General features: G+C 30.0%; 1 protein-coding gene and 1 long non-coding RNA gene across 8 annotated transcripts; both read left to right on the plus strand.

Moving 5' to 3' along the window:
- Positions 1-9249, plus strand: LOC110010074 (uncharacterized). Of its 7 annotated transcripts, none has more exons than XR_005178178.2 (8): positions 15-395; positions 2329-2525; positions 2705-2810; positions 3215-3344; positions 4157-4448; positions 6535-6592; positions 7371-7432; positions 8364-9249. It is a non-coding gene; the product is annotated as an uncharacterized LOC110010074 (long non-coding RNA). The 7 variants fall into 7 exon arrangements; XR_005178176.2 differs by having other exon boundaries at positions 8889-9249; XR_005178175.2 differs by having other exon boundaries at positions 19-395; positions 7371-9249.
- Positions 9250-23449: 14200 nt separating this feature from the next.
- Positions 23450-26452, plus strand: LRX3 (Leucine-rich repeat (LRR) family protein). Its single transcript, XM_012223261.4, has one exon. The coding sequence runs from the start codon at positions 23727-23729 to the stop codon at positions 25866-25868; it is 2142 nt and encodes a 713-aa protein (XP_012078651.1). The 5' UTR covers positions 23450-23726; the 3' UTR covers positions 25869-26452.
- The last annotated feature ends 529 nt before the right edge of the window (positions 26453-26981 follow it).

Genomic DNA, 26981 nt, shown 5'->3' on the forward strand with positions numbered 1-26981 from the left:
ATTATGGAAAAAAGGAGGGGGGGCAAAATGGTTAAAGGTGAATTAAAAATTCCTCTAGGCCAAGGTTTGAATCACAAAGTTGTCAATGAAATTTTTTTTTTTTTTAACCTCCTCCACAAGGTAGCTTTGTCCCTGGCTGCAGGGCATAATTGCAATATTGGGGTTTAGATTGTAATTATGAGTTTTGCTATTGCTAGTTCTGTGAGGAATACTCTAGTATCTCTATATATAAGACTGTAACTTTCAGTAGTTGCACTGCAGTATCTAGATATCATTCCACTGCTGTAACTACTGCATAGAAGGGAGAAGAGAGGTGGGGCAGGAAGGAATTCTGATGAAATGATATGTTCTTGGAGGATTTGCAAGTCAATTGCTCATTTTTCTTTCCTGTTCAGGTTACTTACTTTCTAATGAATCCAAAACTTACCAGTGGATTACTTTGCATCTTTCTCTCTGAATATATAATTTCAGACTTTTGGATGCTATTACCCAATGTTCTAAAATTAGTAATGTTTGTGGCTGACTTTAATTCTTCATGCAACTTAAGACTTAAACTAGATAGGCCACAATGTGGTGTTGATAATGCTTTACATCTATATTCATATTTTGCTCTGGAATCTTTACTTGAGTTGAAATTATTATTTGGCTTCTTGTCCAAATTTTTTAATCATGCTGAGTAATTCACAGGCTTGGAAGCGCCCTAAATTATGTCTTTATCGGGTTAGAACTATTGGGTGTAAGGAAGGTTTATGCCAGTAAGCTGGCTGAATTCAATTTATCTATCTTCCTTTCATCCAAGTCTCTAGAATGCTGACTTTTATTTGTTTTCTGAAAGTATTCCTCAACAGTTCACTTAGTACTGTCATTCTTTTTAATTTTACTTTTAGGGTCATCTTAACAAGAATTATACAATTCAGATGAGAGACAGGTTCCATTCATTAGTATTGACAGTTAAGGTTTTCTTGTTCTTTATATATATATATATATTTTTCTAATGTTACAGGATTGTGATTGGTTATGGTAAGGAAGAAATTATGATAAAAATTGGTAGAGAAACACAATGCGTTCTCAAATCCTTATTCAGATTTTTCGCTGTTAAGAAAGAACTGTTGCTTTATCCATCGCTGAACTTTGTACTTTTAGAGTTGGGTGAAATCTGCTCTTCTTTGTATGTCTACCTTCATTCTATTTTTTTCTCATTTGTCTTTTATGTTCATCCCTTATGCCCATTTATTTTACAGATCATTTTACCTATTAAAAAAAGATCACTTTTCGGTCTATTATTTTCAATTCTGATCTTCTACAAACGCTATCTTTTTTGTCTCCTTTTTCTTGGCTTTATGTTTGTTCATTACCTTAACTATTTATGTCCTTGCTTTTTTCTTTTTTTTTTGGTTCATATCGGATCTTATATGTCTTAATTTTTCTCTGCATATGCTTGTAGTATATTGGTGATCCAGATGCTAAAAGACTGCCCTTTAGGTGTCACATTTTTGCTATTTGTTTTAATTATGAACGAATTTTCTTTTGTGGTGTATGTCAGAGTTTGAAACAAAGCCCTAATGGAAGGCTGGTTGTTTTTGTGGTGATGTCAAGTACAATATTTATACAGCTTTGGCAATCTTTTGGCTTAGCGTTGGATTTTGTTTGGTCATTTAGTGGGGAATGTGTTGTTATGGATTGCAGCAACAAAGATTAAGATTTTTTAGCAAAAATTTCCAGGTTCTGATCCCTCCAAATTGTGAAACTCATTATTCATAAAATGCTTCTGCAAGACTAAAACACTTGTCTCTTGTCTTGCAAAGTTCTTCACTTAGGATATATTGCCATCTGTTTTTTGTGTTATAGCCTTGCAAGATCTTCCTTGATTATCATTTATCATGTTCATTTTGGATGAGAAATCTCAAGAAAACTTTAGTCATAAATCTGAAGGTTCTATACATAATTGAACATACAGCATTCTTAGTGTTAAACAAATTGATCCATGGTGAAATGACTTAGGAATTTCGTTGATTTCCTTTGTTTAAAAATTTGCCAAAACTTACTAGGCTTGTTGATTTGTCTTTTCTTGCAAAAGTCTTGTTGCTTGTTAGGGATCAATATAGGATTTAGTAAAGATATAGCAGATTTTTTTCCTATCATTTTAGTGATGGCTAACGTTCTATATCCTTTTCCACTAAAATATTCAAGTTAAAAAACTTTTTAATGGACCTTCTGAGTGTATATTTTCTAATGCTTCATCTAAATGTGGATGAGACTATCTGATATATCATAAAAGTCCTGTGTCTAATTTTATTCTGTTTCTGAAGTCTAAAATTTTTCATGTAGTTAGAATTGGCAAAGGAAAGTTTATTAAATGGAATGGATTTGAGCGTCTGTTACTTCTTTATCTCTCTCTGGGGATGCTGGAAGAATTTTGCCTTGCACCTCTTGCTAAAGAGCAAGGGAATAACAATGTTGCCTTTTTTTCTCTGTTCGTGCTGAGCAAAGCGAACAAGTGTCTGCAGCTGTTAATTAGTAGAGAGGTATTTCTTTTTTTATTCTTTTATACTTTCATGATGATAATTTAACTTCATCAGACCTGGTTTTTCTGTAGTTATCTTGTATTTTCTACACTTGCCAATTGAACTAGTAAATGGGATGTTACTTTTTCAGTGTCTATCCAAGTATTTCTTAAACTTGTAAGCAATTTATGGTATTGCAGGTTAATAGAAGAGCTGCGAATCATTGGCAGATCCCAAAGAGTTCCCCAATTTGGTCGAGGACTGGCAGCTTACTCTTGCCTTTGAATCTAAGATTCCTAGAGAACAGTTATTCTCTTGACAGTTTTTGTCTTTTTTATCGGGTTCACATGTTTTCATTTGTACAAAAAGATTGTTACTTTGTGCTCTGATTGTCGTTCTCCCATGTCATTAACTCAATGACACCAATGCATTTATTTACATTGTACACTTATTAGATTTATAATGTCTGCCACTGCAAATTTGTACCAACTTATCTTTTGATAATGGTCATTCAGGATTTTTTCCTTCCTGTTTCCAAGAAAGGTAGTAAGATATACTAACCAAAAAAGGATAAAATAAGTGTTGAAACAGATACATTAGCCCATTTTCAGAAGTTTTATTTTGAAAACAAAAAAAGGAACCAAACAGAGGCCTAGTGCTAGTTTTAGTCTTGGCATATCACAAAATTAATCTGTGTATTTCTTTTGCAGAGGCACTTATCTCCCTGCTGAGCAATACTTAACTAATGCTGAAAGTCTAACATCAACCTCATTCAGAGTTTCAAATGCATGCAAATTGAGGAGGAAGCATGCAACTCAAAATGGAGATCTAGATAATGAGGTAATGAAGCTATTTCAAGAAATACAAAGTATCATGATTGGCCTGTATTTTATAATCTTAACCAATACAGTTTGCCCTTTGTAATAGCATGTTTGCCCATGCTTTATGGATGGATGGGAACTTCAATCTTCTCATAACTGAGAATATCTTTGTAATAAATGATAGCGATATATTTGATATTTGGAGGTCTGATATCATATTGAGAATTGAATAACTTGTCATCATAATATGATAACTCTTACAATGCTTATAATGGTCTAATCTCAGATGCTGTATGCATGATTTGCATAGTATATCATGCAGTGGTAGTTTGTGATGATGCATTGTTTTTCTTTTAACCTTTTTTTTCACTTTTTTCTCACCTATAAGTGCAGAAGCTTTTTGAAGTTCTAAAAGTATCAGGAGATTACAATTTTCACTTGCATATGATTGGTCCAATGGACTGAGGGTCATTTGTTGGTTCCTTTAACTTTAAGCTTTAGGGATGACCACTTCATAATATTGTATGTAGTTGGTTTTATTGGTAGGCATTTATCAAGTTCTTCCTGGTGATGCTACTATTAACTTAACACAATGTTTTATTACCTAGGGAAAACAAAATTGAACAAGTGTTGACTGTTCACTAGAGAAGCTATTATGGAAGGAAGATAATTAAAATTCTTTGTAAAAGTTCCAACTTCCAACTGATTGCACAACATGATTTATTTTGCTTCATATCCAATTCTTTGTAAAACTTTCTACATGCATTTATAGTTTGGTTCGTTGCTTTGGAGGATATGGTTATCTGTCTAACCAGATTCTAGGAGTTTTAGGAAATGATGACAATGATGCTGAAAAAGCTATCCAGGGAGATCCTGAACCAGCAAAGAGTGTTATGGTTGTTGATGGTAATGATGGTGAACAAGTGATGCATCAATGAATGTACTTCATCAACTTAAAGACAATAGTAAGCGCTATGTGTTTATCATTTTTTGTTTTGAACATTTTATGTGAACTTGGCTTCCTGTAGGTCCAATGTCATTATGATATTTTAGTTTTTGTGACAGTGCTTGACAGTGCTTGTCCTACTTTTTTCAGTTCTTCATTAACCACATAGCCACAAAGGTTATTCTTTCATACCCTTATTTCATATTATTTTACTTGTGCTTTATTAATCTCTCCATCTTTATGATGTAAGGATCTTTTTTGTTTTGGTATATGAATTTCAACTCTATTATTGTTGCTGCTTAAGATAATTATAAAAAATCAAAAAATAATTTCCTTCATGTAATGCTACGTGTTGATCTTGCAAAAAAACTAATTAATTATTTGTTCCTATAATATTCTTCATTTCTTTTGGTTGTCCATGGAACTGAATGGAAAGAAATAGCAGGCTAATTGAAGGGAATAAGAGAATTTTATCTCCATGCTGCAGTGAAAAAGCAAAAATATTTTACTTATTTTAGATTGTTGTTTATCAATGAGCACGTCCTTTGAAATATTGACGCTATGAACCTGTGCTATTTAAATATTTTAAATTGAAAGAAGGGAGAAAGGGAAAAAAAAATTAATGATCACTTTTGCTTTAAGACTGAGACTGAGGATGTTATAACAAAATTGCATTTTTATAAATGATTTTCTTCTCAAATTGAGGGTCGTGCCATTGTGTGGGTTGGAACTGTTATATTCACTGAGGCGCTCATCAAGCATCTCTCAACTTAGCCACAGAGCTGAATGCCTCAGTGAGATCACCATTCATTAGAGTTAGATTGCTAGACCCGGCCTGGCCAATTAAGCTAGAGTCTTTCGAGATTTGAATTCCTCTACATTATCCTTTCCTTTAAAATACCAAAGGAATTTTGTGGTCTTGCTTATCTGAGTTTGACTTTACGGTTTCTACAGATGGGAAAGGAAGAATGTCCAGTAAAATACTTTGACTTACTCTAATATTTCTTTTTTTCAATTGTTTCTTTTTAGTGCATTTATTGTCCTCCTTGTTCCTGCATTCTAATAATTCTACATAACATGACAAAAAAACCTCTGCTTTCAACATTGCAAGAAGCATAAACTGTAAAATTGTTTCATCACTACATACATTAAACTCATTGAACTCTTGTTGGTGTTTGCGCACCTTGGAGTTTAAGTCCTTAATGAATGAGTCAGGAGCTGCTTTTTAGCAAACATGAAGTGGTTTCAGTCTGTTATTGGAAAATAAACCAATCATACAAAATAGTGAAAGGAAGAAGAGGTTTGAAGAACAAGAAATGAAGCTATTCCGTACTGAAAATGCTAGGGACAGTAGTCATGAATGGGTGTTAAGCACACAAATTTTTATTTGCCTGTTAATTGATAAAGCTATATAGTTATTCCATTTATTATCAAGGTTAACAGGATATCAAAAAAAGAATATATTTCTTTTGGTAAATTCCAAGCTAAAATACAATTGGCCTTTCTGCCTGCCTAGTTGCACTGACGCCTTCAAATCTATATAATTTTTGACTTATGGTTGATCTATGGTTTATTTTTCAACTTTAACTAGAACTCCATCAGAATCATGATAAATAAATAAAGAATTATGTCCTGTTATATGCTCGTCTTCAAATGGATGCCTGTACTTTATAAATCATAGGGTAAATCTGCCTTTCAGCATTGTTTAGATATTGAAGCCCAGGTTTGGTTCTCATCACTTTCTAATAATCCTGCTTCATCATTTTAATGAGCAATCCATTTATTATTGCTGGACTATTTATCATTCTGTAGTTCTTGCACGTTGTTGCCCTGTCTTTTGTTTGTTACTGTTCTGCTTCTGGTGTCTTTTTTATATCAGTATTAGTTATTGCATGTAAATTATTTCTTTGACTTAGATGTACTTTTGATGCATTTAAATTTTTTCTTTGAATGGATGTACTTTTTGCCTCATAAAATTCATAATTTCATTGGAGTACTAATAATACAAGCAAACTAAAATTTCTCATTAGCCATGTGTTTTTCTCTATTTCTGTCAGCAAAAGAGGCATTCAACAGAGTAGATATGGAAACAAATGGTTCATAATTTGATGCATTTCAGGCTTAGTTGTTTTTATTTGTATTTTTGTTCAACAGGCTCTCTGCGTTTAAACATAGAACTGGTAATTAAATGGTTTGTTTTATGAGAAATCATTTATCTTCAGTAGTCTGATTCCTTTTTTTTATGTTTTCCTTGTTTTTTTAGTACTTTCTGAACATCACTAAAAGACAGCTTCTTCCACCAGTGTAAATACATTATTGAGGTGAGAAAAGCTTTTCTTTATACACAATTTATTTAATCAGTGGTTCACTGGTAAAAAAGATTTCATTTGAGTAGGGCATACAATCATGCCATATGTTGTTTGACACCAGAAAATTTGTTCTTTGGATTACCGCAAGATAAGCTATAAACTTTCACAAAGGCATGACATTTTCCACAAGATATTAAATTCTGACTGTGGCAGTTGCTAGGGGGCCAAAGGTCCTTTTTCTTCTTAATATTAGTTGGTTGGAAATGGATCCTGTGGTTTATATCACCAGAAATTGATAGTATTTGTTTGTTGTTGATCCCACACAGTATCTGCTACGATGCATCTAAGATATTGTACATACTGAAGAATAAATTTTATTAACTATGGCCCATGAATTTCAGGTTGGCCTACATCTTACTGAAGAGCCATAATCTCTACTATTGTTAGCTGCATCTTGGCCTGTCTCCTAAGTGGGACCTTTAATTCATAGCATTAGCTAATAATCTTATACCCTCTTTGCTTTAGTTTTTTGATTTTGACCTATCACATTACGTTTCCCTCCTCTTTTGTGGTTGGGTGACCTGTACCATCTTTCCATGTGTATTTACCCCCTCAGAAACTGTTTCTTACTGGTTCTTATTGCGAGTTGTAAGGATACTTATTCTCGTGAAACTTTACACCTTTACAGATGGAAAATGACCTCCCAGAGAAAAAAGTAGAGAAGAAAAGAATCAAAACAAATTTATTGATCAGATTCTTGCCTTCTCTTGTTTTATGTACATTGTATCAGGTTTTGCAGTAAGGTGGCCCTATAAGATGGCGTTTCCGGTTGCCAATGGTTTCGTAATTAAGGTAATCAATTCAACAAAAAAACATACTTTGACAATACTTTACAAAAGAAAATTCCTTTAGATAAATTATAATTGATGTGCTTAGTGCAGCATTAGCAAAATAGATAATGCATGAGGTGTATTTTTTTAGTCCCATAATTCATATTCTCAGTCCCATAATTGTCATGGTATAATAGTGATTAGACAAAGTTCTAATCATTTGAGATTCCCTGATAATGAAGCATTACATACATTATAAATAAGATTAGCATAGCAATTGGCAACAATGATTTGGTTAAATTGGATTTTATTAAGTTAGGAAGGGAGAACTTAGCTGGAACTTGGAATTCAGCTTTTGTGTGTTCTATAACACGCGTTTAGAGCAAATCTGTGTCTTTGTTAGGTTAGATTTGTCTTTTATTATGTTATGCCGACATTTTTGCATAGTTGAGGGAAAAAAAAAGTAATTCTTTAAAGCTATTTTCTATGGTATATACTATTTTACCTATTCCAGCAGCTTCCTATGACTTTCATTAGACAAAAACAAATCTCTCTAATAGCAAAAAGCAAATAGTTGGTGGCTTTCATGTTCAATATACAATTTCTGGATAACTTGTTGCTACTCGTTGGTGGAGTTTTCTAAAAATAAAACATAAAAAACAAAATTCAGCTCTGAAAATTCACCATGTTTATAAATTTATTTTTCTAATAAATTTTTTATTTATAAATTAGAATTGATGATGTTTAGATCAAAAAAATTAACTGAAGGCTTGATTTTGTGGTAGTGTGCAAAGAAAATTTGAAATTTCAGATTGATTTTTCATCGCATAACAAAAAATTGACAAATAGCTACTCCTGTGGTAATAATGTTTAATTGATTTTTAATTAGAGATTCTATTTTATAAATTTCACTAACTGTTAAGTAGTGACCCACCCATGAATTTCAACGTTAGGGACCAATTTATCTATCAAAAGGCGCGCCCTCTTGTTCTTCCATAGCGTGACGAGGAGTCAGGGATATTTTGGGTAATCACTCTAGTCAATTGAATTGAGTCCCATATTCAGCCAACCATAGTTAAAAGTTTCACGGAGACACTGACCTATACCTCCTCTGGGGAATGGGATTACTTATCTATTTATAAACGCTAAACTAATGAACTGTTGTTATTTATAAAAATTAGGGTTTTTTTCTCTTTTTTATTAGTAAATGTCCAGTAATACCCTTCTTTATTCTATGTGTTTTCATTAGATTGACTTGGGCGATCTATCTATGGAATGAATTTAATAAAACATGAAAAAATAATTATTTTAATAGTCGTTGGTTATCTCAATGATTACGGTGTATTGTATTAGCATTTTTCAAATGTTCAAAAAGAGAAAAGTAAACAGTAACATAAAATCACGCAACCCAATACTATAAATAATAAAATAAACATTTTGACTATAGTTATAGTTAAAACGTGCTATCTTAAAAGCAGCTGCGGAAGAGGTTGGTGTCGAATCAAAAGCCTAGAGTAGCTGGACCGGGTAAGATTCTTTAGTATTAAGGTAAAAGTAACAATTTTTTTCTGAAATCTGACACTCCTATGGTTTATCATTTTACCGTTGCAGTCTTTTTTATTATTGGAATATCAATTTGTATCCATTCAGTTGTAAATTGTGATGATAAGGTGAATTTCTTTTCTTTGGATTTTTGTTTCGTACGTGAAGCAAATGCCATTGGCAGCTTCCATTATAAGTTGTGGTTAGGTGAATATCTTCGGTTGTCACTATTCTTTACCAAGAATAGGAAATATTTATTTTATAATGTTAATTTTTATTGAAGTTTTAAATCTGTAATTATTATGATATAAAATTTATATTTTATAAATTTATAAGTCAACTAGTGGGAATTTTCTTAATGAGACATTGGACAATGAATCTATGAATATGTAGGGTCAGTTCGGCAAAATTAGTTGTTTTTGTAGTTGTTAATTATTTGAATAGCTAATAGTTATTTGAGTGCTTCTAATAAAACACTAAAAGTTAAATATTACAGGAGTTAACATTTTATAAAATGTTATTTTAATTTCTAAAAGCTAATTCAAATGTTAACTTATCAAACACTAAAAAAATAGTATTTAACATTTTGAAACTACTTAAAAAGCTGATATCAAACGTAGACGTAGCGATACGTTCATTTGCATTGTATGGAATGTGTCTGAACCTCTTCTTATCTTGCGATGGAACAACATGATTTATATTGATTCAGCATTTCCCAAACCTTTCATTTGAAATGCTTGGAACTTGTTCCCTCAAGAGTTTTAGTGTATCTCCTATTGTGTTCCTATAGAGAGATTAGTTAAATCGTCATAAGAATAGGAACTAGGACATCTAGCAATTTACTGTTTTCAATTTCAGCCATATAGTTATGAGTCATGGTTATTTCTCTCATATTGTTCCCCTTATGTGTTTTTTTTTTTTTAGGAGATTGGTAATAAAGTTGTGGCATACATTAGTTTGAAATGTCAATGTAAAAAATGGGACTAAACTATTGTTGGGATTCTATAAATGTTATGTTTATTAAGCTCGGAGAGTTTTAGCTATCACAAGCTTTATTTTCCTAGCCATTACAGTTGTGGAACTTTTGGAAGAAAAAAAAAAAGTGAAAGCATAATATCTTTTATTGGTACCAAGTTCTTGATAAGATGAGAAACCACCACATGGCAATAGTATAAGGACAGTTGTATTTCGGGACCACCTTATAGTAGGAAGAGGAAGGAAAAGAAGAGTCTTATCTCATCTCATCATTTGGTGCTCAACTGTTTTATTTTCATTTGCTTTCCACTAATTAACAAAAATCCTAACCTAAAATCCTAATTCAACTGTTTTTCTTACCTCTTGTAAAATACACAGGAAACGAGATCTCGAATTTGAACAATTTCTATTATAAAAGTTATTATAAATTTAGTAAATATTATTCAAAGGGAAGGGTTATTTCCTAATGTGTAGCCCATAAAATGATTCCAGCCCATTGAACCTTCCATAAATAAGATAAAAAATAAAAAAATCCTAACCTAAAACAATATAATTTTACCAAATATTCATGACAATAATAGAACCTACCTCTTTTATAAACAGGCAATGTTTGTTGGCCCTTTTGGTTTTTTTTAGGCCCTATAGTTTGATGTTACCTAATATTTCTCTTCCCTACCCAAAATTTTGCCTGATGCAAGCCCAAACATTGTAATTGACTAATTCATTGCCTGTGTGACTCTAGATTAAGAGAATAAATAATATAAATTCATTTTGCATAGTAAAAAAAGACATTACAAAGTTTCTTTCATGAAAGTTTAGAGAGAAATTGAGTGCATAGAATATGAGTGACAAAATTCAAATATTTTATAGGTTTATTAATTTTTTTATTTGATTGAGAAAAAATAATTTATAATTTATAAAATAAATAAATTTTCTAGTAACCTCAATTTCACTATAGTGAAAGATAGAGAATTTTTGAATTTTATCATTTTTTTTATTAAAGATGGTATTAAACCACTTAATTTTATTTGAAAATTACTCTGCAATTATATGGATTTTATGTTTTTAACCAAATGATTAACGTGAAATTCATAAATTTAAATTTATACCCATTTAAATTGATGAAATATGAAATCTACTGAGTTCACAAAATCTATGGAATGTAAAACGCTTGGATTTATTTTATATTCATCATTGGTTAGAAAACAAATTTTATAGATTTAAGCATATTTTCAGAATCAATTTAAATAGTTTAAATTCTATTATTAATAAAATTGTGTGCTCGTTTGGATTGTGAAATTTAAATTTTATAGATTTTATTTTTCTTAACCAAATAAATAAATCTGATAAATTCATGGTGTGTTTAAGTTTCATTACTCAAATCTCATCGATCTAAATGACCTCATAAAAAATTTAAAAAAAAAAAAAAAAAAAAAAAAAAAAAAAGCAACGGAAAATTCCCCAGACTCGCAGTGGCCCACGAAAGAAGGATGACACGGATGGCAAAAATTGTGGGCCCTCCTTCCCAAGGTCATGTGATTTTCTTGTGACTCTTGACCTCGATGCTCAAGGGGACCCATCAATTTAACGGAAAGTAAAAATAATAAATATTATATTCTCAAAAAAATATATATAAATAATACAATAAGAAAAATAAATTGGTTGCTGCCGACGATATATATAAAAGCACTGCCGAAGTAGACATCACTCCTAAATTCCTGGTAATTACAGTCCGTAATTTCCGTGCTCTTTTTATTTATTACTATTTATATATGTGTATATATATATACTTCTTTTTACTTTTTAGCCCCTGTTTTTTTCTTTTTCTTTTCTCTCTCTCTCTCCTTGCTTTTTCTTTTCTTTGTTCTTTTTGTACGTTTTTAATTAATTAACAGCAGTTTGTGCAGCGTCTCAGCTCTTTGTTTGTTAGATTTTCGTTGGTCAGAAGGAATTTCTCACTTTCAACCTAATTTTGCGGTCATGATTATTAAACTGACCAAATGTAGGTTTGTGCATTTGTGTGTATATATATATATATATATATTGCTTTATCAATTTTCCACTTTAAAATATATATTTTCTCCGATAACTAGTAATGTTCGTAGCAATATTCTCTCTGACGTGGAGAGTGTTGATCTCAAATTTAAATTTTCTTTATTATAAATATTTTCGGTAAATTAACGAGAAATGTATCTCTATTATATAGTCCATTATATTTAATTTAGTCCGTTAAACCTTCTAATGTGTATATATAGAGAGAGTATATAAAGGTAAAAAATTACTCCATTCCTCCTATTGGTATTAATTATAATTTTATTCCTCGTATTTAGTGAATGATTATTATAATTAACTAATTAATTAACTGTATATATACACACACACACACGTGATAATGGCAATATATTAAAAATAATTACATTCTTAAAAATTATTTAACATTTCAATAACGTTTGCCTCAACTACCAATTATATATAATTATTAACCGCTATCAGTTAATAGCTGGCGCGAAGAGTTAGACCAAATGAATTTTTAGTTCTTCTATTCAAAATGTGCTCCTTAGAGATTATATACTTTGTAATATTTATATATTTGACCATTCATCCGCATTTACTATTAAATGACTATGTAGTCTCTCAGTTAATCATAAAAATACACATGTATGAAGGATAAATAATCTAATAAAGTAAACTTTAAAAACTAATAATCAACATATGAATAAAACAATAGAGACAAAGTTATTATTATGACAAAATTCAAGGGCTTAAAAAATTATTTATTCTATATACATATCCATCTATCTATATAAATATATAATTTCGAAAGTATAAATGCTTACATGGTAAAACATTAGAATATGGAAATGATGATGTAACATTTTATTTTACATTTAATAAAATTAAAATTTTTTATTAAACAATGGAGTTACAAACTAATAAATTTAATAGAGGATTTCATTATAATTAATATTTTTTGCATTTAATAAAGATTAATTTGTTTATTAAATGGTTGTTATTCAAAATTAAAATAGCAGAGTTATAATAAAGTCATAGTTAATAAAAATTAATTAAATAATATAGTTAGATTAATAAATAGAACTAAAATATTAATTTCAATTCATTAAAATTTATTTCATTAAAATTAAATATTCTCATACTTCATTTAATTTGAATGTATAAAAATTTCAAAGAGAAAAAAAAATAAAAAATTAACTAAATATATCAATTGAATTACAATAATTTTATTATAATAATTAATTGTGTTAATTAATATTTCAGCACATTACTTGAGAATTAAAAAAATGTATAATTTTACTTTTCATAAATTAATCAAAAATACATAAAAAAATTATTTAAATTAAAATAGCACAAATATAGATTACAATAATTTTCTTAAAAAGATTATACGATCCATGTATCGTGCGGCTGTATGACTGGAAATTTTATCAACTTAGATAATCTCTTATCATACGTTAGTGTTTATACCTTAGACAGTTGGCCACATGTATTGTAGGCGGTGCTGATGCAACGAAAACTGAAGTTTGTTGCATTTTTCCATTTTCTGTGTACTTTAAAAATTTTAATAAATTTTAATTTGCGTCTTCAATTTGAAAATAATATTCAATTTATTTAAAAATTAATTTTTTATATAGTTTATTCTTAAACTTATAAAAATAAAATAAAAACTTCAACTTTTCATAAAAGATAATTTTAATATTTTTAACTAATAAAAATTATTTAAAAAGTTTAAATTAGGAAAGAAAAATTATTTTAAAATATAAAAATAATTATAAAAAATTAGACTGTCTTGTCTGTAATTTAAAAAATAATTAAATAAAGTATTTCATTTAAAAAATTATAGAATTAGAAAAATATTTGGTTATGTGAATATTTGGTTTAAAAAGAATTTATTATTTTTTGTTTAATGATTTCTTAATTGCATTTGATCTACATCAAATATTTTATTATTTTTAATTATATTGTGATTTAAATAAAATTATTTTGAGTAATAAACTAGATAAATGATTCATAAATTTTCCATTATATCAATAAATTTTTTATGTAAATATTTTCCATTATTTTTACTTGTAAATTATTAAATTCTAAAAAATAAACTCTCTCTTATCTTTACAACAAAATCATATGATAAAATGATACTAATTGATAGTTAGAAAAATTGAAATAAAAGAGAAATAACATTGTATAAAATATATCAAGCGTGCTTCCAAATAAACTAAGGAGGAGTTTTATAGCTAAAAATATAACCATTGGGCCTTAATTACCCAATATAGTTGTTAGCTTTAATTATCAAATAATGAATATTGTCGTTTGCCTTTTATTACTGAATATAGTTGCTAGTTTTTTATTATCGAACATAATTGTTAGGATTTAATTATCGAATATAGTCATTAAGCTTTAACTACCGAGAAAGAGATATAAAGAATAAATTTCATAAATTCTAATTTTGATTGTATCTGTCGAGTTGAAAACTTACTTGTAAGTCTTTTCCATTTATAATTAAGTCTTTTCAATTTATAATTAATTACTGTACTAATGATTCTTGAAATTGTTTATTATACATTCAATCACTAATAATTTAATATTCCAACCTCATTGTCTGATATAACATCATCTTGTTCTTTATAGTTATGTTCATGAATATGATTATTATTATTATTTTAAAAAAATTCAAACACTAAAATACAAAAATAGAGGAAATGTATACAAATAGAGAAATACAAGAAAAAGCAGTCCAAAACGCGTTTTGTTGATGCAAATAATCATATGGTTCCCATATATACACCTTTTTGCCATTTTACTTATTATTTATCCACTTTGCTTAATACCAAAGAAAAATATAAAGTAAAGGTTTGTACTTTACAAAAGAATTTTATAATAATACTAAAAAATATTTTTATTTTTAATTTTGGAAAAATCAAAAAAAGACAATCTGTCATTTTGTTATTGACCTAACCGCAAATTTTTGAATTTGCCAAGTCAACCAAACCAGAGGGAGCCTGCGGCCGCTGTGAACGAGCGTGGGTCCCGCGTGGGTCCCTTTCACCATCTCTCTCTGATGCGCTCTTGCTTTTGGAAGCGTCCTATCCTAGTTGGAAACAGCTGCTTGAGGAAACTCGATAATGACATACATGGACTATTTTCTCATCGACACGTGTCCACTTTGAGCGCTACAGCTGGCCTTGCCGGCTGGCATTTTGTCTTTAATTTTTCCTACGTGGCTCATGGGTCCTACAGAGTCTACTTTGGCAAGCTTACCGTATTATCCATTACGTTTAGAATTCTTTTTGTTTGCAAAAAAAAATCAAAATGTTATTAACCCGTTTTCACGCTACAAAAAGGTTTTGATAAAAAGGTCATATACAACAAAAATTGAAACATGACATTTTTAATTACAATATTGCGAAAATGCGTATTTAGGATTTTTTTTTTTTTTTAATATTTTGTGGCGTTTGTTAAACTAATGTCAACTATGGTGAACTCCGTTTTGGATATTTTCTCAAAAATAGAGAATTTTTTCTCATTGTAAAAATCATATTGCATCTAAAAAATCATCTAATTATATGTGTAATAAAAGTCATTTGTTGAAATATATTGCTGTAAGACATTTATTTTTGTTTGGTATTTATTTCTTTTTTTTTTTAAAGAAAAGAGATATTTATTTGCTGAAATTATGATGACCATGATTATATGTAATCAAAAAATTTTAAATCGAAGCCAACGTACCTTTTAATACGCTCACAGCTAAAATTTAAATTTGATAAAAATAATCAAAATGAATTGAGCCAGCTTACGAGTTATTTGAATCTAGCTTATAAAAAAATTAAATAAATTATATAGAAAAAAAATTCAGTATATAAATTCACCTCTATACTTTTCATGACAAACATTATAACACTTTAAATTTTTATTTTGAGTCATTTAATATTTAAAATTATAAAATTGAATCTGATAATTACTTTATTTGACTTTATGAACACCTTAATTTATAAAATTATATAAATTAAACACATATTTCATAGTTAAAAAATGTAATTGTTCCAAAAGTTCTATTAACCATGTATTTAAATTAATATTTCGTGTATAAAAATTAAAAATTTTAAAAAATTTTGCTTTTAGTGTAAGAATGCGTAAAATTATTACAAAAAAAGAAAATTTAAAATACTACAAGTTCCATTTTAAAATGTAAATTGTCACGGGCTTTTTATCAAAATTGAGATGTTAGAGTATATAGTCTGTCAGTAAAAAAAAAAGAAAGTTGACTAGGTGATTTTTTTTTTCTTCTTTTATTTTTTTCTTTCATAGGATTAATGTATGTTCATAAGATTAATTTCATTAATTAATGCTAAATTAATACACATGGCATAAACGTAGGCGTAGAATAATTTGTTGACAGACATTGGTATATTTGGTAGTCACCGATAGCAAGGAATTAATTAAGAATTTCAACGGGTTTGCAATTTTTGAGGTCCCTCAAACGTAAGCACCAATTGAAAATCATCTAAATTAACAACTAGAATCAATTCTATGGTCAAAAGACAAATATCCTTTTGAACAAGAAACCTATTATTTACAAAATCATATTCAATGATAAATTGAGAAATGTCAAATATACATTAGGTTATGTTTAACCAACGCTAATTAACTATAACCTAATACAATTAAATATATTTTTAATGTGAAAATTACTATTATTGTAATCCTTAAAAAAAATAACCATTATTATTTTTATAAATTGAATTATATTTTTTAGTGTAAATAAATTTGAATTATATTACCAAGTAACACTCCAACGTTTTAAAAATTAGATTAATTAGTTGAATCAAATAATAATTTTAAAACCTTGATGAATATTGCATTTACAATAAAAATGTATCAATTCATTCAATCGACCATACTAATAATTTAATTTCAATGTCCAATTTTTTAGAAAATAATATTTTAACAAAGCAAGAAATTAATTATTTTAGTAATATTTGTTAGTATATACTAAATAAAAATACAAACAAATATTTTAATGATAAAATCAAAAACGTGATATTGCTATACTATTGGCAATTAGGAAAAGCGAAAACGCGTTTAAAGCTAAACGTCAGTCCTACGTGGTACACAGTGCATAATGAGCTTTATGCGGTGGAAGGGCATTTTTGGTAAAGACAAAAAGATAACTTGAAGCGAGGGTCGACGCGTAGGGAGAAGCGGTGCACTACACTGCAGTGGGACCCATATTAAGCCCCGACGATCCAGCCGTGCAGAATGTGACGCGTGGGTCCCGAAAACACTAGGATGATGTCGTTTTCAGGCATCGGACGTTATAGATGCTAGGGACCCACCCTAATGTTCTAAACTAAACTAATGAAGGCCCACCCGCTTAATTTATTTTGAATAATTACATCATATGTATTAGCATTACCACAGAAGAGTCATCAATCAACAATGATAGATGATAATAACCCATCGACCCTAATCTGATGCTTTTATGATATTTATATTTAAAATTTATATTGAACTATAGGGTAAATTTGAAAAGTCCCAAAGAAGTATGCATCTTTTAAAACTTGGTCTTGTTATATGTAATACAATCCAATCCCTTAAATGAGTGAAGGAGGTACGAAGGTTTGAAATATAATTGCAATAATAATGATAATAATAATAAATAATAATAATGAAAAATTAAAAATACATAATAACATAATTATATAATATATGTAGACTACAATTGCTCTAATAGCAACTATTCAAAAATTTTAAAGGCAACACCTGCTAAGTACGTAAACAATTAAATATTTATATTCTAAATTGCAAAACAAATCAAATTGAGTTAAATAATTCATAATTATGAATATATATGGATATATATATTTGATATTATTTATAGGCTGGGTTAAGTATGTGGATTTATCTAGTGAATCCAAGAATTATAAATATGACTAGCTTAATCTAATTTATTATATCTTCAAATCCGTCAGGTTAGATCACTTGAATAGGATCAAGTTAGAACAGGTCATGTGCGACCATATTTTCGAAAATATTCCATATTTTAATTCGTTCAACGTAATATTGACCATTCTTTTTATAATAAAAGCCTTGTGAATCAATGATTTCAAACCAATATTACGAACAGCTTCTTGAGTTTGATAATAATAGGTAGATAATAAATTACAAACTATAAATTATAAGATAAATAATTTTCATTCTTTTATATATCATTTTAAATGGTTTGATTTGATTTATAATTTGATAAACCGTTTAGAAAAAATTTAATTTGATTTTTATTTTATTAAAGCATTTATATTCAAATCAAACTGCATTAATAGTACATTTGAGATCCGTAGTTTATTTTCACAACACAAGTGACACTAACCCTAATCCTAACAAAACAAATTGATGCTGCATATAATATTTAACAACCCTAACCACCTCCACAAAGTAATATTTATAATTTCGATTCGGTTTGAATTTTTTTTTTTTTTTTAAATCGTATCAAACCAAACTAGTTTCACTCCTACATATGGATATACTTTCACTATTAGGGTTAAAGCGAATTTACTATGAACTATAGACATGATATTTTGTTTTCATTCTCTTTGGTTTTCATTCTCTTGTTTTATCTGATTTGGATCTTTTTTAATATTTAACTATTAAAATATGAACTTTGGCTATTTTGATTTTGATGTTTTGGAAATGAAAAAATGAACGAAAAATAAAAAAAAAAAGTTAATATTATAAATTTGTGGCGTCAATGAAATTGGAGTTGGGTGGGCATGGAATAATTTTTATCACGGAAAAAGCGTAAAAAGGAATATTTAATGTCAATGCAATGTTTGGCCATTTCCTTACGCCAAAATGTGAAGTCCCAATTTCAAAATAATGAGCGGAGATTAGTATTTGAATGGGTAAACTATCGGTGATTGGCTTTTATGATTTGATAATATCCACTAGACTTTAGACCTTCTAAGGTGGCAAATTGCTGCCTCATATAGTACCCATTAGCCAACCAAATACAAACGTGTTTCTAGAGTACTGCGGAAAATGTGTTTTAGTTATAGTTTAGGTATATTAAATAAAATTAATTATTTTATCAGCTGTTAACGCCTCTTTTTTAAAAAATATTTCTTAATAGCTGCCAACTGTTTAAAATAATTATGCTGTCAAACGGTTAAAAAAGATAATTATGCTATCAAACAATATAAATAATAGAGATAGCTTTGACTTTAGTCAAAATATTAGATATTACATGAAAAATTATTACGGAACGAGTTTTAGTATATCTAGAGTAATGAAAAGTGTCTATGGATTATATAGGTTGGTATATTTTTATAAAATTATCATGTGTGTTTTGAGAGAGTGAATCACGTTCTTTACCTTATGTACTTTTTATATACCTAACAAAAAATTAATTAATTGAATATAAGATTATTTCAAGAATAGTGAAAAGTGTGTATCATCTATATTGGCTAGTATGCTTTTATAAAATTATCATGCTTTCTGCGAAAGGGTGCATCATACTCTTTGCCCTATGTATTTCTTATTTAACTAATAAAAATAAATAACAAATTAAATATTAATTTGTTTTAGAGGAACGAAAAGTGTGTATCGGCTATATAGGTTAGTTCTGGGTGAAAGAGTGAATCATGTCTTTTACCCTATGTATTTTTTTTTATTTTACTAATAAAAAACGTAATTTTAATTGAATATAAATTTATTTTTAGAGTAATGAAATTTATGTATCAATTATATATATTTTGATCAGTATGCTTTTATAATTTTTTTTTTTTGAATATTGGGAGAAGGTGATTCAAACCTGAATCTATTGTCGGGTCGTACATACACTTATCATTAGGCTATGTCTTGGTGTCAAATAAATAAATAATTATTAAATTTATATGATGCGTGACTTTTCATTAGTTACAAAAATATGTGGGTTTATATAAGTTAATCTTTTTTTTTTTTTAAATGTAATAATTTTGTAAAGAAATATATCAAGTTTCTAATAGAGGCCTAGTGTTATGTCTTTCCTATTTAATTAATAAAAAAGCTTATTTTTAAAATTTTGTATTTTTTCTTAAACAAGAGAGCGCATTCTTTAAAAATAATTCTATTAAAGAGAAGTAAAATTTAAAAATAATAATTTAATTTCAATAATTTTTAATATTAATTTCAATTATTTACTCCATAGACTATTTTTTTATCCTTTATATAGTTAAAATTCAATCTGAAAATTATTTTACAAATTAGATATTAGTTAAATGCATCCATTCATGCATGAATATCATATATTTGACCAAATGTTTATTGTGGCTAAAATTATCAAATTGGAAATTGTAAATATATTTAAATCTAAGGTCATAGAAAATTAGAAATCCAATTGGAATCTAAGAATTCCAAGTTAGTCATTAGACAAAAGTCTTATCAGCATTGTTGTCATTTTTATTATTTAACAAAAATAAAGAAATAAAGAAAAAGGAAAAGAAAGAACACATTTAGTTGAAAAAAAAAATAAAGAAAATAAAGAAAAGGCACATTTCATTTTCAATGGGTTAAATTGAAAAAACACATCAATTTTGGGTGTTAATGCATTATTTCCGGAAGCATGCAGTTGATGTTGACTACGATGCTATTGAAGTTGAATCCGTGACTGTAATGCTGTGCGTCAAAGGATTCTTCTATCAATGTTAGGCTCCATCCATAAATTCAGCCCAGTATTTTTTACCAACAATTTTATAGCAACTTTAATTTTTTTAAATTTAATTTATTAAATACTTTAATTTAACAAATTACATTTATTAGATATTTTAATTGACTCATTAAATACTTCAATTTATAAAATTAAATCGATTAAAAATTTATTTAAATAATTAAAAAATATAAAAATTATTGTTTCAGAAGTTATATTAAATATACATTAATTCAATATTTTGAATATAAAAAATAAAATCTTAAAACTTTAGGAGTGTGAGAAGGTTTAAAATTATTATAATAAATGACATTCACTCTTCCATCGGGTTGATTTTAAAATTTAAGGTTTCATAAATTTTTTTTTTTAATCAAAATGGAGGTTGGACTATATATTAAACCGTTACTATTAGTATGATATATATATATATATATATATATATATATATATATATATATATATATATATATATATATATTTTGTGCAAATACTATTAGTATGATATTTACCCAATTCACTGACATGAAATAAATATTCCTTAATATTTACCATATAGAGTTACCTCCCACGTGTCACAAACCAATGGATTTACCATTATAGTTTACCCCTAAACGGTTATAATCCTTTGAATAAGGGTTTCAGTGGTCAAAGACGTAATGTATGAAATTACGCAAAGGGTAGACTAGACTGCGAATACTGCTGCTTAAGAGATTGCAAAATAGTAATTTTTGGTCGAATATATAAATTTTCACCAGTCAATTTTATAATTTTAATTTTATAGCATGTTAAATTTTATAAATAATTTATTGTGTATTTAAATTTTTATATGTAAAAATATTAATTTAATATATATTTAATATAATTTTTGAAATAAATATTTTCATAAAATTTCAAAAAATTTTATAGGTGTTTAATTAATATAATTTGTAAGTTGAAGTATTTAATGCGTTACGTAAAAACTAAATGTGCTGCAAATTAAAATAACGAAAAAGTAAAGTTATTTATTCAACAATTGTTTTTATATATTAATAAATTCTTTGTCAAATAATTTTTTGACCGTTTACAAAAGTTTAAAATCCTAATATTTTATACCACAGTCTAAACACTTGAGTGTTTACAAAAAAAATTGAGTTTATGAGTTATTAAATTTTTAAAAATTGATATATGAAATAAAGAAGTATTTTATCTCATATTATACAATAATTATAAATAAAAATTAATATTTGAAAATAATATTTTCAAATAAAAAGAAAGTATTTTTTTTTTTTGGAAAATATGATATCACCTTCCTTTCAAAATAATGGTACACATCACTAATTTTGTATATTCCAAAATAAGAATCTAATTTCTTTTTTTTAGTTAAACCTGATAAATTGTATGATAAATCTTCTTATAATTGCTAATTTTAGTTATTTTATTAATTTCATAGTATATATTTGATAAGTTATCTGTAAAACGTGTTTCTCCAGTTATTTGAGTTGAAGCAACACCCTGTATTTTGCTAATTTTGTTATCATTAATAGTATGCTATATACATTTCACATTACTAATTTCATATATTTCAAGACAAGTATTTATTTTTCTTTTTTAGTTCGTAGCCAATAAAATTTCTTTCTAGAAAACGTGTTTCTTCAATAATATGAGTTGGCGGAATACCTTGTATTTAGCTAATTTTAGTTATTATAAAATTATAATATCAATAATATCATATAAATATTTCACATTAATTTCTATATTACTTGCATGCCAAATATAAAATTGATAAAATAGCAAAATATAATTTATATATTTAAATATTTTAGTAATTTTTTTGCTAAATTCAAACTCAATTAATATTTTAAAAGGAAAGAAATTTACAAATCAGAATTGACAACAAATACATGTACAATGTACATTGCCTGGCTACTTGCCTGTAATGCAATAATCCCATATTTACCTACAACCCAAAAAATTGGTGAAAGTGACGGTAAAAAATTTTAGTTGTAAGGTAAAGTGAGAGTGGGACCGCAGAGGGAATGAATGAAGAAAATGTTAAAAAAACAAAAGACGAAAGACTGAGAAAGGGACAATAACGTCATTGACCAAAAGATGTTACTCGTTCACTACTCACTAGCAGTTTCATTTATTCCAGAAGTAATTTGATTTGACAAAACGGACCAACAAAATGACTCCACCTCCACCACTGCCACCACCACTACCGCCACCACTCACTGCCGCTTCGATGGTGGATTTAAAATCCTCACTGTCACACACTCACAAGTCTCGTCCAGAGTCCACCACCCATCAATTTACCAATTTCTCGTGCAAATTTCACAAACTTCTCGTGATGTCATCCATCTACCGGCTACTGGCCCAATCCGTTTTTTTTTTAAACGGTCAACCCAGCCGGAATTTGGTACCACCGACTACATAATTAACAATTGTTTTTTAATTAATTGATTAATTTTTAAATGATGGACAATAATTAGCCTTAATTTAAAAATTTTCAATTATATTAAAAGTGGAAGCTGAATGGGATATGATTAGTGTAGGGATAAAAGAAAAAAATAATAAAATTTTTTATTTTGTTTAGTTATGGAGTGGAGAGTAGTTAAGGAATTGAATGTAAAATTATTCAAAATAAAGAATTAAAGTATTTTCCTTTTTGGAGGTAAAATAAAGAATAAAGGTTGCTTGTTGTGAGAAAGAAATTCATATAAAAGTTGCATATAATGAGATTATTTTTTAAAAATTATATAAAATAAATTTTTAAATAAAAAAAAGAAGAAGAGAGAGAATCTGGTGGGCATTGAGCTGTGATTTAGCTGTCTTTTGATGCATTATTTCTCTTCTTCACACACATCTCCAAAATCCCTAGAAAAAACCCTTCTCCCCCTTCTCTCTCTCCTCTCAAACCCAAAACAAATTCTCCATTCTCTCTCTCTCTCTCTCTCTCTCTCTCTCTCTCTCTCTCTCTCGCTCTTCCTTCAGATCTCTTGCTCAAACCTTAAACAGCATTACTTCAAAGAACCCATTTTCTTGCAAAATCTTGGCTAAGAAACAAAGAAAATCCAAGAAAAGCACAATATATAAAGTGGCATTTTGTAAGTCAGATGTCTCATGTGAGATGAAGAAGAAGACTTACTCCTCTCTTCTTCTTCTTTGCTTTCTCGGCACAATTGTGTGCCTTTGTTCTGCAGACCAGGTCCCAAGTAGTTTCTCCTTCAATGGCCGCCTTAGTGATGCAGAAGCCATGTACATCAAGAAGCGCCAGCTTCTTTACTACAGAGATGAATATGGCGACAGAGGAGAGAAGGTCACAGTTGACCCTTCTCTTGTTTTCGAAAATCCCAGGCTTAAAAATGCTTACATAGCATTACAAGCTTGGAAACAAGCTATTCTTTCTGATCCTCAGAATCTCACTTCTGATTGGGTCGGACCCAATGTCTGCGACTACACTGGAGTTTTCTGTGCTCCAGCTCCTGATAACAAAACTATTCGAACCGTCGCCGGCATTGACCTCAACCACGGTGACATAGCCGGTTACTTACCGGAAGAGCTCGGGTTGCTAGTAGATCTTGCATTGTTTCACATAAATTCAAACAGATTTTGTGGAACTGTTCCTCACAAGTTTAAAGAAATGACATTACTGTTTGAGTTGGATCTGAGCAACAACCGGTTCGCTGGGAAATTTCCTCAGGTGGTTCTTAAGCTACCAAAGCTTAAATTCTTGGATCTGAGATTCAACGAATTTGAAGGGACTGTACCGAAAGAACTGTTTGATAAAGATTTAGATGCAATCTTTATCAACCACAACAGGTTCGTCTTTGATATTCCAGATAATTTTGGTAATTCTCCGGTTTCAGTTATCGTTTTGGCTAATAACAGATTCCATGGGTGTGTTCCTTCAAGTTTGGGTAATATGTCTAATCTGAACGAAATTATTCTCATGAACAATAACTTGAAGTCTTGTTTGCCGCCGGAGATTGGTATGCTGAAGAATTTGACTGTTTTTGATGTGAGCTTTAATCAGTTGTTGGGTCCTTTGCCGGATTCCTTTGGAGGTTTGGTTAGTCTTGAGCAGCTCAATGTAGCTCACAACTTGTTGAGTGGGAATATTCCGGCGAGCATTTGTCAGTTACCGAATTTGGAGAACTTTACATTTTCTTATAATTTCTTCACCGGAGAGCCTCCGGCTTGTTTGAGTCTTCAGGGATTTGAAGATAGAAGGAACTGTTTGCCGGGTAGGCCAGTACAGAGATCTACGGCGCAATGTCAGGCGTTTTTGTCCAAGCCTGTGAACTGTAACTCGTTTAGATGTAAGCCTTTTGTTCCTTCTTTGCCACCTCCTCCTCCGCCTTCACCACCAGTTTATATTCCACAATCACCACCACCACCTGTTTACTCTCCACCTCCACCACCTGTTTACTCTCCGCCTCCACCACCGCCTTCACCTCCACCACCAGTATATTCACCACCTCCTCCGCCTTCACCTCCCCCGCCTGTTTATTCTCCACCTCCGCCTCCACCTTCACCACCACCGCCAGTGTACTCACCTCCTCCACCACCTCCTTCTCCCCCGCCACCTTCACCACCACCACCTCCTCCACCAGTTTACTCTCCACCACCACCCCCACCTTCTCCACCTCCACCTTCACCTCCTCCACCATCGCCTCCTCCTCCATCTCCACCACCGCCCTCACCATTGCCTCCCTGTGTCCGTCTCCCACCACCTCCACCACCAAATTCTCCACCGCCTCCACCACCAAATTCTCCACCACCTCCAATATTTTCTCCACCACCGCCAACTCCTTACTATTACAGCTCTCCACCGCCACCCTCACCACCACATTCGCCACCCCCACCTCCACATTCACCTCCACCCCCACATTCACCCCCACCGCCACATTCACCTCCCCCACCTATCTATCCATACTTATCACCACCGCCACCTCCACCTGTCCATTCTCCACCTCCTCCGGTCCATTCACCACCACCACCATCTCCACCCCCTTGTATAGAGCCACCACCACCTCCGCCGCCACCATGTGTAGAGTATTCACCACCGCCACCTTCACCATCACCACCACCACCACCACCACCAATTGTTTACAAGCCACCGCCACCTCCACCGCCGGTAGTCTATGCATCTCCACCTCCTCCACCAGTTTACCCTTCTCCTCCACCTCCAACTCCAGTGTACGAGGGGCCATTGCCACCAATTACTGGGGTCTCATACGCATCACCTCCTCCTCCGCCCTACTATTGATTCTTTTGAGAATTTTCTCCTCTAACCTTTCATCAAATTCATCAACTAGCAAACCCAAAAACAAGTTTTACAAATTTCTAATGAGGGCTTCTTTTCTCTTTGGGCAATTCTCGTCGCTCTTAGAGAAAGGAATAACAAGAAGATTTGGGAAAGGGTCTGTGCTGTTTTTACTATTCATTGTCCGCCAGCAAAAGGAGTTTCTCTAGATGGCCATTATCAGCATTGTTGATTAAGGAAAGAAAAGCAGAGAACAAAGACAGAGAGGTAAGAGGAGAAATTCTCCATATTTATTCGAAATTGTTATGGGATATTTGAGTCTGAAAATAAAAAATGGCAGAGAAAGTAGATTTGCAGACAGAAAGTTGTATGTATAGTGATGGAATGGAGACCATAATCAGGGCTATTGCTGCTGCTGGTTTCGGCCTTTTTATTGTTATTACCTCTTCTTTTATATCATACATTTGTTTCTTTTGCTTCTTTCTTTTTTCAATTATTTTTCAGTTTTATAGTATAATCATGAACATTTTACATGTATTGATTTGCAGAATTCAGTCCCATTTTCTTTCTTCTTCTGTGTTCGTTAATTTTTTTCCCCTTTGTGATGTCAATGGAGGACTGCGCAGTTGTATTTTGGTTAGTTTGTTTGATCATGTTCTTCATTTTAGATCTATTATTAATAAAATCCTCCAAAGTATATATATATATACACAATCTTGTGTTCTGAATCTAATGTCAGGAATCCAGTTATTCCATGTGCTTCTTGTTTGTCATTTCTTTAGATTCAGTTCAATAATTGGGCTGCGTTTTGGAATTGTGTTTTGATGATCATAGATATCAATCATCAAATTTGAATTTCTTGATATTTTTGCTATTGAACTACTAATTTCCTGCTTCTGTGGGAAACAAAAAATCTTTACATTACATGTATGATCTTATGGATGGAACTTATTAATTGTAGATCAGGACTAAATATATTCTAATTATGGTGGTGGGACCCAAAAGGTCTTCCTATTTCTCCTTTTCTTTTTGTTTATTCACCCTTTCCTCCTTGATTGGTGGCTGGTTAATTCTTTAATTTGTATTTTTTCACTCATTAGATTGAAGATTGTTGGG

Source organism: Jatropha curcas, chromosome 8 (assembly GCF_041381405.1).
Source record: "Jatropha curcas cultivar XTBG-Jc1 chromosome 8, XTBG_Jcur_1.0, whole genome shotgun sequence".
NCBI lineage: Eukaryota > Viridiplantae > Streptophyta > Magnoliopsida > Malpighiales > Euphorbiaceae > Jatropha > Jatropha curcas.

Bases quoted from the DNA above. Each gene is read 5' to 3' on its own strand.
- LRX3 (XM_012223261.4), top strand. From the start codon at position 23,727: ATGAAGAAGAAGACTTACTCCTCTCTTCTTCTTCTTTGCTTTCTCGGC.